The sequence below is a fragment of the Helianthus annuus genome, chromosome 8 (assembly GCF_002127325.2).
Source record: "Helianthus annuus cultivar XRQ/B chromosome 8, HanXRQr2.0-SUNRISE, whole genome shotgun sequence".
In the NCBI taxonomy this organism is placed as follows: Eukaryota; Viridiplantae; Streptophyta; class Magnoliopsida; order Asterales; family Asteraceae; genus Helianthus; species Helianthus annuus.
Window position 1 is genome coordinate 20931548 of NC_035440.2, and position 13474 is coordinate 20945021.

Below are 13474 nucleotides of genomic sequence, written 5' to 3' on the forward strand. Positions count from 1 at the left end.
TCGATATAATATATTTAAAGAGCCGATTTTTAAAATAGTTGGTTTAAAAAAAAACAAAAACTTTTTATAGTGTAAAAAACAAAAAAAAAAACAAAACTTTTTTTAAAACCAAAAAAGAACGATTTTTAAAATAGTTGATTTTTAAAAAACAAAAACTTTTTATAGTGTAAAAAAGAAAAAAACTTTTTTTAAAACCAAAAAAATTTCAACAAAAAAACACATCTTCAAAAACTATCCAAAAAACCATACCAAAACCCACCAAAACACCCCTCATTTCAGCCAAAAAAAAAACCAAACATGGACGCCTCGTATAGCCCTATACTCTTCGTATAGGGTTCCTTAAACATCGTGCCTGACACCCTCTGAGACCCCATCGAATTCAGTGCATGTACGCCTCGTATAGAGCTATACGAGGCGTCTAGGTTTCAAAAAGTGTGAAAATAGGCGGACAAGGTGTCCGGATAGTCCCAGCCTAAAATAAAAACAAAGAAATCACAAAATAAATAATAATAGAAATAAAGATAACAATAAAATATAATGTTCCATGGCCTACAACTAAACTTTTTTTTGAAAAACTCACCAAGCATAACATACAATATATTTATGCTCACAAAACTTGCTAATTGATAGTATGGAAATTTGAATCATCAAAATGTACATTTTACTCTTGATACACGGCGAAAAATAATAATACTAGAATAGTTTCATGTAAGAATGAAAATCTAAGCAGACATTTAACTTGATCTTTAAGTCAAAATTGATACACGACACTATGTGTTTCATTTTTCTTACATCAATAAATATGTATCACTAGTGTGAGATTAACTTGGGAACACTAAGGGAACTAAAGAACAGTGCATTTAACATGTTAAATATATTTAAAAAATATAACTTAATACATTAAAAATCAATTTTGCGCTTTAGATATAAAAATTTGTAGAAGCTAATCCAATAAAAAAAATCATATTTTAAACCTTTTTTTAACTATTTTTAAACATTTTTTGTATATTTTTAGTTTTTGAATTTTTTTATTAAAAAGGCTTCTACATTAATTTATAAGGAAAAGCGCTGATTTTTTTCTTAAAAAATTTGATTTTTAACATGTTAAGTTAAATTTTTAAATTATTAATTGCTTAATTTCTCACTTATTTAGCGTTACCCAATAAACACTCCCTTATTCACTATCTTACATAATATAAATTTTTCTTATATTCATCAATTCTTCCTTACATTAAAAATGTCGATCACATAAATCACAAAAATATCACCTCATAAAACTCATATTAAAATATCATAAAAAACACCTCTCTTAAATGTCCACGCAAAACCCTATAAAAAAACAAAAATATCACCTCATAAAACTCATATTAAAAGATCATTAAAAAAACAAAAAAAAAAAAAAAAAAACCTCTCTTAATAGTCCACTCAAAACCCTATAAAAAAAAAAGAAAAAAAAAATTATTTCTACAAGTTTCCCCTTGTTCTTTGATATTATCATTTTATGTCCGCCTCCTGCTCCCCGAGAGGCAGCTCCCAAAAGAAAACGGGCGACTATGGACAAACTCCCAAAACAGCCGACAACCATGGAAAAACTACCAGAGGAACTTTTATCCGACATTCTGATCCGATTACCGGCCAAACGACTTGCTCAATTTAGGTGCGTCTCTAAGCCCATGAATGCACTTTTATCTCAACCATCTTTCATAAAATCACACCTCCATCGTTCCATCCACAACAACGATGAAATGTTCATGGTCTTCTACAGTGAGCTCTGTCTTGACGGTGAGATACCAATCATTGCACACCCTTCTCACTCTCCTGTTATCGAAAACCCTAATTTCATTAACTTACCAGCAAGTTTAACTATCCCACCTGGATATACCCACAGTAGTATTCTTGGTTCTCTTAATGGCTTGATATGTTTTGCTCTATGGCCTACTGATACTGTATCCGATCGTGATCCTATCATTTGCATTTGGAACCCTTCTCTAAATGCCTTAAGGATTCTTCCTCCATATACCATCCCAGCCTCCCTTGGTTTTGAGGGCATCGATCTTCACATTCGGTTTGGGTACGATCCTGAAACTGATGATTACAAAGTTGTTAAGTTCTCTCGCTTATTTCAACGGCCAGTTACCGCGTTTGAAAGCTTAAGCTACTTTAAAGAGTGGTTACAAGTGGAAGTGTATAGCATGAGAAAAGGCTCCTGGAAGTTGATCAATGACAGGTTTCCTTCTCATGTGGGTTGGATTTCTGACTTTGCCGATCTTTCTATTATTGGGAGTGATGGGCATGATGGCCATATTCATTGGCTTTGTGGACTTAATGGCAAAATAACTAAGCACGCGATAGTAGCATTTGATTTGGCTACTGAGACTTTCGGTGAGATACCTCTTCCTGATTCTATACCACAGTATAAGATGGACCAGACGAAGCTTTTGGGACATTTGTCTGGAAATCTTTGTGTGATGTCATACATGGAAGATGGCGACATCGAGGTGTGGGTGATGAATGAATACGGGATGGCTGAATCATGGGTGAAACACCATGTATTTTCCCAGTTTAGTGGTAATATAGTTCCCCTTGGATTCATATTAAATAAGGAGTTCCTTCTACACGATGATAAGAACCGTCTAGCTTTGTATGATCAAATTGCTGCCAAGGTTAATTCCTTGGAGGTAATTGCTAATTCAAGGTTTGGTTTTGACAGGGTCAAAATCGTTTCTTATGTTGACAGTCTTGTTTGGATAGCACCTGCTAATTAGATTGGATCAACGGTTGCAGCATATGTTCGTTTATCATTTCAATAAAGTTCTCACAGGAAGGTGATATGTCAATAAGGTCTCGAGAAGCAAGATTTGGCCTCGTTATTAATACATCTTTCTGTTACAACCATTATGCATTAATTATACTATGTGTGTTTAATAACTAAGCTTGGATCAAGTATCAAATGTTGTGCCTTAATTACATAAAGATTCTCTATTGTTAGCATATGTGATGTGTTTGATATTCTGGTGTAGTTTTCTTTTCTGCTTCTATATCTATGACATCGGTGGTGCACGTTTATATCTTTTGCAACTTTTTCCGCTAAAAAGTTGGCAAGTGTTTGGTTTTATGATCTTTAAGGATCATGTGTTTATTCTACATTCAAGTTAGGGTTATGGTATCCTGTTAAACCTTCTCATCCAGAAGGGTTTTTTTATATACTAGCTCGTGGGTTATTAGCCTGGTTCAATTAAGGTCTGCAAGGAACCCCCTAATGATGTTGCAATTGATATGGTATTATGACTTTGTAACACACAGTCAGTTTCTCCATGAAAACACAAAATTGGTCTCTCCTACTTTCTAGATTCATTCATTAAGCATACATTGACTCACTCTTAGTACCCAAGCTATTTTTAGAGTAAGGATGATATGGATGTTTTGTTCCTGACTGTAATCAGTTGTTATACAGCTGATTTATTAACTGGGTTACTGTCAAAATGGTCTCATCAATGTGGATAACCACCGTTGGTGTTCTGTCACCAATCTTTGTTTTTTAAGAAAAATCATTAGTATTTAGTAACGTCCCCAATCCGTTTCCTAGATCATGTCTCGTCTCAGTTATGAATAGTTCTCAGAGATCATTTTAGCTTTTCAACATCACTTTGGCCCCCAACCGTAGTTATTTTCCTATAATTGTTTTTTTTTTTTTTTTGTAAAAGACCATTGAAAATCTTATGTTCCTGCACAAAGCGGCGCTAATGGAAACCATGCATGCTGATCCATGTTAACATATTTAGTGCTGGCCATGCTAACATTTATAGCAAGATTTTAATCATGATATCATCGTACAACAAGCATTTTAGTTATTAGTTAAAGATTGGAATGTGGCCGATTCTTTCACCAAGTCAATTGGTTTCATGAGAATTATGATAGCTCGGTTTCAAGTCAATTTCACATTAAAGTGGGATCAATGGTTCTATCCAAGAGCTCATCTATCATCAAAATCTGAATTTTTTGGCTTAACTAGCTGAAGTAGCATCTCTCGGATTCATTACTGTATAATTTTAACTGTCTAGGCTTACAAATCAGCTGGAGCTGTTATCCGTCAAAATACAATGACATGCTCATGTTCACATGTAAGGGTGTTCCCCAAAATTTCCTACTATGTGTTGTGCTCTTTTTCTTTCCAAATCTTTTGTCTTACTGTATTTCATTTTTTGTTATTATTATTCTTCTCATTGATCAGGATCTGGTTAAGTACGTTTTCGGCATTCAAGGGTTCAATAATTATTAGCATTCTAATTGTTGTTATTTCATGTCTTATTCTAGAGATTTTCCAGCTGTTTTTCACTGAGACCAATGTAAATTTACCAATCTTGGTAAAACAATTAAATAGTTAGCTGATAACATGACTGCACCTTCTATTGTTGTCCCGAACAGTACTCAATCTGTTTCAAAACCGTGATCTGATATCTCCGTCTCTCAAGTTGTTGGGTCATGTTTTCTTAAAAGTATCAAGCAAAATGGTGAGTGTGAGGTGTGGGTAATGGAAGAATATAGGGCTGCTGAATCTTGGGGGAAACCCTCTTTGTTTCCATCTAGCTTTCTACAAAAGAATTGCAGCCAAGTTTTTTTTTTTTTTTTTTTTTTTTTCAAAAATTGGCATAGAGGACATTACGACAGTGCATTATTTGTGAATTTAAATATTGGTCCTAGTGAATTTAAATATTCGGTCAATCTAAGACTTGTTCCTTACCCATAACCCGTTTGCTATTTGCTGACCCAGTTAAACAAAACCGATAACCGAGTTGACCCGTAAACGATCCGTAACATCAAGATTAATTCCATCAAGCAAAATGGTGGATATCCAATACGAGCTGCTAGATTAGCAAAATGGTGAGTGTGAGGTGTGGGTAATGGAAGAATATAGGGCGGCTGAATCTTGCGGGAAACCCTCCGTGTTTCAATGCGGAAATAGAATTGCAGCCAAGGTTATTTTTTTTTTCAAAACTTGGCATAGAGGACGACAGTGCATTATTTGTTTGCTGTGAATTTAAATATTGGTCCTAGTGAATTTAAATATTCGGTCAATCTAAGACTTGTTCCTTACCCATGACCCGTTTGCTATTTGCTGACCCAGTTAAACAAAACCGGTAACCGAGTTGACCCGTAAACGACCCGTAACATCAAGATTAATTCCATCAAGCAAAATGGTGGATATCCAATACGAGCTGCTAGATTAGCAAAATGGTGAGTGTGAGGTGTGGGTAACGGAAGAATATAGGAAGGCTGAATCTTGGGGGAAACCCTCCGTGTTTCAATGCGGAAATAGAATTGCAGCCAAGGTTATTTTTTTTCAAAACTTGGCATAGAGGACGACAGTACATTATTTGTTTGCTGTGAATTTAAATATTGGTCCTAGTGAAAACATGAGCTGTCAAAACTATTAGTTTTATATATTTTTATATAGATTTAAACATAATTATATGTATTATACATTATTACCGTGACTTATATCTATTCGTATGTATATGTATGTAACGATGTAACCAGCGGTTGTGACGGTAGTTAAACCGTTCAGACATGACGGTTATTCCCGCCAAAAACCGAACTACCTAATAACCGCTTGTCCATCATGTATATAAACTCGTTGCCGGGAACAATCCTAGGCACCAAGACATTCATAATTCCTTATTATTGTCTGTCCAATCTTATCTCTACTTACCATTTTGATCATGCCTTCCAATTCTATCAATAATCCTCTATTTCATGCCAAATCCCCAAAACCCTGTTCTGATGATAATCAAGATCCTAGGCTTCCGCTATCAAGTGGTATCAGAGCCGGTTACGTAAGTGATTATGATTTGAAGCCATCATCAACCATGATGCCATGCATGCACTGCATAGAAGAAAAGCGTGATCGGAAATGGATGCAGCGATGCTGTTACTATTGTAACAGGCCAGGGCATAAAATTTCTACATGTCAAGAAAAGGAAAAGGATGAAGAAAGCCAGTTACTTCGTTTAGCGGTTAATGTGGGTACGCAGAAAGAACAAGAAACAAGCAAAGATATGCAACCCGGACAGCGACAAGAGTTTATAGTGATCGGAACCGACGGAGGATACTGGTCAGATATATGGTATGTTAGTAAGACTTACAAACGACATATTTCTGGTAATATTGACATGTTTAAACGAATGAAAATTATGTCATGTGTTGAAACGGAGAATGGGGAAAACAATTTCTTTTTCATTAGAGGGATTGGAGTTGTTGATATTATAACAGGGACTGAAAAGGTACGAGTACAAAGTGTGTTTTACACACCAGACATTGATAGAAATGTCTTGAGTCTCGATCAGTTAATGATTCAAGGGTTTACCGTAAAATTCATGGGGGATGTATGTAAATTATTTCCCACTTTCAGTGTCCCTATAAATAATAAAAAGAATGTTCACACCGGTCTGACTAGGGAAGATGAAATCGGAGAACTTGAAAAAGAATACATGATCAGTAAGAGTTCAGATCATGAGAAATTCAAAGAAGAATTCTTAAATAAATATTTCGAAAGTTTAAATGTCACTGTCGCCGAACCAGATTGGAACATACAGATCCTTCAAGCAATGTCCTTTAAGGACTTTCAAGATTGCAAGGCCTTACTGCAAATGCTTGAAGATGAAGATTACGTAATTAAGTATAAACATTATCTGGAATCGGCATTCAACAACATGATAGAGTGGTTTATTAAAGAGAAATTGGAAATTAACTCAAGACCGTTACCTGCATACGTTTCAAACAACCGGAAAGTGGGATTACTGGATCTTTATATGGTGGTAAAAAGGGAAGGAGGTCACCGGAGGATCACAGAGAATGGCATGTGGGCCATGATAGCAAAAGATATAGGTTTCGAGTATGAAGATGGTGAATACATGCGCCTGATATACGCAATGTATCTGGATGTTCTTGTGTATTACTACAAAATCAAGTTGACACAAGAAAATGTACTCGAACAAGGAGAGGTTAAGATGATGGATCCGAGGCAGACCGTAAGTGAAGGAGATAAGGAGGCTAGGAGTGGTGCAGGACAACCAGAGGCTGCTGAATGCTCGATGAGTACAGGAACAAAAGAAGTTAATGCTGAACAATACGCTTTATATGCAGATCATGCAGAAATAGCCAAAATATTATACAATCAGTCGGAAGATTATGCAGGTATGGCTGGCGATTCTTACAAACAGGCTGAACGTATTCAAGACATTGCTGAAGATCATTATGCATTTTATGGTGGTGGTGACTGGCATGGAATCAAGAAGTTAAAACAAAGGAAGAAGTTTGATTTCACAAGAGCAAAGAAGGCCATAACTGAAGCTAATCACAACGTCATCAAGAACTCTCGTTAAACATAATTATGTTTACGGGGGAGTATTAGTTTTATATATTTTTATATAGATTTAAACATAATTATATGTATTATACATTATTACCGTGACTTATATCTATTCGTATGTATATGTATGTAACGATGTAACCAGCGGTTGTGACGGTAGTTAAACCGTTCAGACATGACGGTTATTCCCATCAAAAACCGAACTACCTAATAACCGCTTGTCCATCATGTATATAAACTCGTTGCCGGGAACAATCCTAGGCACCAAGACATTCATAATTCCTTATTATTGTCTGTCCAATCTTATCTCTACTTACCATTTTGATCATGCCTTCCAATTCTATCAATAATCCTCTATTTCATGCCAAATCCCCAAAACCCTGTTCTGATGATAATCAAGATCCTAGGCTTCCGCTATCAAAAACAGGCTACAAGAGGCAAAACATGAGATCTACTTATTATATCTTTTGTTACTATTGTTGGCCCAGACTCATGATCATCATCATCATCGTCATTACGATGAATCATTGAATACTTGACAGCGGAATCGTTAGACATGTTTGAACAATTGATAATACGAAAAATAAATGAATGGACAAAGCAATAACATAATGTAATTGATTGTCTTGGTACCGAACAATGTTGCCGGTTCCCTGTTATTTATACATAGGAATATGGCGGTTAAATGTGGCGGGAAAACTGTCATCGGACAGTTTTCGAATTATCCTGCTTATCACCCGCCACAACTTATCACCTTGATCCGAGTTCTAAGTTATATGAATATATATACAGTTACATATCATAAATAATTAAGTTTAATAAGTCTATTCTATCACTTCCCCCTAAACTTAATTACGTTTAGCAGCAAACTTGAGAACACTTTCGTTGGCTTCTTCGACGGCTTTCCGTGCCTGATTAAAACTGAACTTCCTTCGCTTCTTTTGCATGTTCCATGCACCTTCCCAATCGTTGCCCGCATAAAGTGCATAATGATTCATTGCAATCACATCCTTGATTACTTCTGCACTTGCACTCCTTCCATGGCTGCATTCCGGTGCTACTTCTTTTTCCTTCATTCTTTCTAAATCACCTGCTTTCTCCTGTACATCTTTAAACCTATAATAGTAAATTAAAACATCCAAGTACATGGCATAAACTACTCTCATGTACTCTCCATCCTTATACTCATAACCCAAATCTTTGGCAATTATCGGCCAGAGATTGTCTTCAGTCACGTTGCTGTGTCCACCATCTCTTTCTACAATCATATATAGACTTAACAAGTCTATCCTTTTGTTATCGATCATCACCGGTGGTACTGGTCTTGTGGTTATCCCCAAGAAGACTGTGATGAACCAGGATATCATCTCCTCGAACTTCTTCTCTAATTCATGTTTGTAATGAAATACAAACTTCCCATCTTCCAACATGTTTAACATATTTTTGCAATCATTGAAATTCTTGAAATCTAAGGCCCTTATAATCATAACACTCCAATCCGTTTCACAAGAGGAGACATGTAGGTCTTCAAAATAAGAATTCAGATATTCTTCCTTATATTTTCCATTTACATCATTCAAACTTATCACTTTTTGTTTTTCTTTCAGACCCAGTTCATCTTCCTTTGATAACCCTGTGTCTTCATTTACCGTATTAACTATCGGAGGGGAGAACATGGGAAAGATCTTGCAAGTATCTTTGGCCTTTTTGACCGTGAATCCTTGCAAGGTCAATTGATTCATACTTAAAACATTCCTGTCTAATTCAGGCGTATAAATAACGCTTTGAATCGATAATCTTTCATTATTTGACTTAACTTCTACAACCCCTATCCCCCGCATAAACAGAAATTCATTTTCCCCTGAATTCGTTTCAACCCCCACTAAATGTTTTATCCATTTAAAAACATTTATGTTACCGGCATAGTGTTGTGAAAAAGAGTTACTGACATACCATATGTCTCCCCATATACCGCCTTCGGTTCCTGTCACTATCAGTGGGTTCCGATCTTCTGCAAACATCTTTTGATTTCGAATTCCTGCATTTACCGCTTGACTGATCAGTTGTGTATTCTCATCATTTTCTTTCGATTTACATTCATAAATGTAATGCCCTGGACGGTGACAGTAAAAACATAATCTTGTTCTTTGATTTCTCTTCTGCAACTTGATTTGTTCTTCATGACAGTGTTGGCACGGAAGGATTGTCGAAGTGGGTCTGATACCACTTGTTGGCCCAGACTCATGATGATCATCGTCATTATGATGAATCATTGAATACTTGACAGCGGAATCGTTAGACATGTTTGAACAATTGATAATACGAAAAATGAATGAATGGACAAAGCAATAACAGAATGTAATTGATTGTCTTGGTACCGAACAATGTTGCCGGTTCCCTGTTATTTATACATAGGAACATGGCGGTTAAATGTGGCGGGAAAACTGTCATCGGACAGTTTTGAATTATCCTGCTTATCACCCGCCACAACTTATCACCTTGATCCGAGTTCTAAGTTATATGAGTTACATATCATAAATAATTAAGTTTAATAAGTCTATTCTATCAACTATTAGATTATACTATATACTTAGGTGTTTCTTAATTAGGATAAGCAGAAGTACTAATTTTCAGTGCATTATATCTAGACTTTCTGAAGTAAACATGATGAGTTCAACATTGTGTTGTCAGTTTGCTTTTGTGGTGTTGGTTCATGTCTAAATTAAGTTTTTGGTGTTTATGGTCTCTGTTTATAGTCTTCCCGTAAAAACCTAAAAAACTTCTAGCTTTATGATCATAAATATGGATTGTATTATTTTCTTGAACTTGATGATTGTCGATTTGAATCACAACGATCTTGTGTTATGGAATCCTAAACATTCTAAATTAAAAAGAGGTTTCTATTTTGAATAAATACTTGTACAAGTGGTCGTTTGGAATCCTTTATCCGTGGTAACAAATATCCCAACATATATACACTATGCCCTATACATATAATGTTTTCGCTTGAATTTATTGGGAGTTTTTGCCTGGAAATTATGGTTAAAACACCATGTTTATTTCATAGTTAGTATTGTGTTTCTTCTTGGACTGAACTTTAAGAATTGTAGAGCTCACTACCAATTACAACCAAAATTTGGGTTCATCCATTGTTGATTTACGATCTTGCGTAGATTTCAAATTGGATATACGACTTTGAGGTGTGGGTGATGGATGAATATGGGGTGGAATCTTGAATGAATAACCATGTATTTCCACAGTTTAGTGGTGACATTGTTCCTATTGGATTCACATTAAATAACAAGTTTTTTCGGCAAGGTTATAACTGTCTAGCTTTGTATGATCAAGATGCTGCCAACGTTAAATTCTTCAAGGATATGGTAATTCCTAGATATCCTATGACAGGGTCAAAATTGTTCCTTATGTCGACAGTCATGTTTGGATAACACCTGTTAATTAGAGTGGGCCAACTGTTGCGGCTTATGTTCAAGTATCAGTTATACATGTTTCTTAGCTAGGCTTAAGTCAAGTATCACCTGTAGTGCCTTAATTACATATGAATTCTCTATTTGCATATATGATTCGGTTCATTTTGCTATTCTGCTTCTATATATGTAGCGTAGAAAGGTTGTTCCTTGAACATATCCAGGAATCCGCTAATTCTTTATTAGCATAAACGATTTGGTTCAACTGGTTGTCCTTTAATTTCAAATTAAATGAACTGGTGTTGCATGTTTTCTTTTTTTTTTTTTTTTTTTTTTTTTTTTTGTAAGTCCTTCCACCACAAACGAAAATTGCAAGTGTCTAGAGCAATGGTAATTAAGGAATCGTCTAATTTCTTCAACCTGATAGCTTACAAATCACATCGATCTTGTTTATTCTACATTCAGGTTTGTCTTCTCAGAAACCTATTAAATCTGAATCAATTTAGTATGCCAAATGGCCATATTCCCTGTCTTTCTTTAAGGAGAGACAAAACGGTTTTTAACTGATTCAGGTGTCAAAACTTTCAATCTGAGGTCATTCCAGATTGTAAGTAGTAGATTATAATGCGCTCTAAATAGTAGATTGCATCTGTTTTATTAACTGGGTTGTAGTATAATTGATATCCTACTCCATTACGAATACCAAATTTCCAACTACTAATCTCAAAATTGTAGCAGAGTTATTGCCATATGATTGATATCCTTCCCTTTTACAAAAAAATTTCTTGTGTCTAGCCTCACAAAGAATGGAATGTTAACCAAGGAGGTACGGCCACGGGCATCATTTTTGAATTCACAACATAGTCATCAAGCCTTTACGAACCTGAGGCGTGTTTTGAGTTATAGACATGCAATTGGCCACCTAACTTTTCTTTTGAGGTAAATGTCATTTTAGTCCCTATAATTTGTGTCATTTTGTCAGTTTAGTGCAAATGTTTCATTTTTCGCCTTTTGGTCCAAAAAGGTTTCACCAACCATTGTCATTTTAGTCTACCGGTTTCTGTTAACGAGAAGGGCTATTTGGTTTTGTGTTGTGTTTTGAATGATAAGGCTTTAATTATCGAATGGCAAAAGTTAATGTGTTTTATGTTGATTAGCATGTTATGTTTTGTATTCATATTTTTACATTGGTTTGTTTGAAGTTTTTATGGACCACCTTTTGGTCCAAAAAGGTTTCACCATTGTCATTTTAGTCTATTGGGTTAACTTCATCTATATTTTCTGTTAACGAGAAGGGCAATTTGGTTTTGTGTTGTGTTTTGAATGATAAGGCTTTGATTATCGAATGACAAAAATTAATGTGTTTTATGTTGATTAGCATGTTATGTTTTGTATTCATATTTTTACATTGGTTTGTTTGAAGTTTTTATGGACCATTAGGGTTAGGGTTTGAATATGATTTTTGGTAATCTTCACTCTATAATTTGTGGGTTTTAGTTGTATTTTATAGCTGAAATTATAGTGTTTTATAAATTTTACACTTTTTAGGAAATTTGGACTTTGAAGCCGAACCACACCCTATACTATACTATACTATGCTATGCTATGCTATGCTATGCTATGCTATGCTATGCTATGCTATGCTATGCTATGCTATGCTATGCTATGCTATGCTATGCTATGCTATGCTATGCTATGCTTTGCTATTCTATGCTATTCTATGTTATTCTATGCTATGCTATGCTATGCTATGCTATGCTATTCTATGCTATTCTATACTATGCTATGCTATTATATGCTATTCTATACTATAATATACTATTTCTATACTATACTATACTATACTATGCTATACTATGAAATGTTATACTATGCTATGCTATACTATACTATACTATCCTATGCTATGCTGTTCTATGCTATGCTGTGCTATGCTGTGCTATGCTATGCTATGCTATGCTATGCTATGCTATGCTATGCTATGCTATGCTATGCTATGCTATGCTATGCTATGCTATGCTATACTATGCTATGCTATGATATACTATTCTATACTATACTATACTATGCTATGATATGGTATACTATGCTATACTATCCTATGCTATGCTATACTATGCTATACTATGCTATACTATGCTATACTATGCTATGCTATACTATACTATACTATACTATACTATACTATACTAACTATACTATACTACTATACTATACTATACTATACTATACTATACTATACTATACTATACTATACTATACTATACTATACTATACTATACTATACTATACTATAACTATACTATACTATACCTATACTATACTATACTATATCTATACTATAACTATACTATCTATACTATACTTAACATACTATGCTTACTATGCTATCTATACTATACTATACTAATACTATACTATACTAATACTATACTATATGCTATGCTATCTATAGCTATAACTATGCTCATTGCTATGCTATATCTATACTATGCTATGCTATGCTATCTATTATCATCTATGCATGCTATACTATTACTATACTATACTATACTATACTATACTATACTATACTATAACTAATACTATACTATCTATACCTAACTATATACTGTACTGTCAGCTGTACTGTACCTGTATCTGTACTGTACTGTAACTTGTACTGTAACTGCACCTGTAC

At 34.7% G+C, this 13474-nt stretch overlaps 1 protein-coding gene across 1 annotated transcript; it reads left to right on the top strand.

Moving 5' to 3' along the window:
* The first annotated feature begins 1553 nt into the window (after positions 1-1553).
* Positions 1554-2765, top strand: LOC110869712 (F-box protein CPR1). Its single transcript, XM_022118942.1, has one exon. It carries the CDS (start codon positions 1554-1556, stop codon positions 2763-2765), a length of 1212 nt encoding a protein of 403 aa, XP_021974634.1.
* Positions 2766-13474: the final 10709 nt, after the last annotated feature.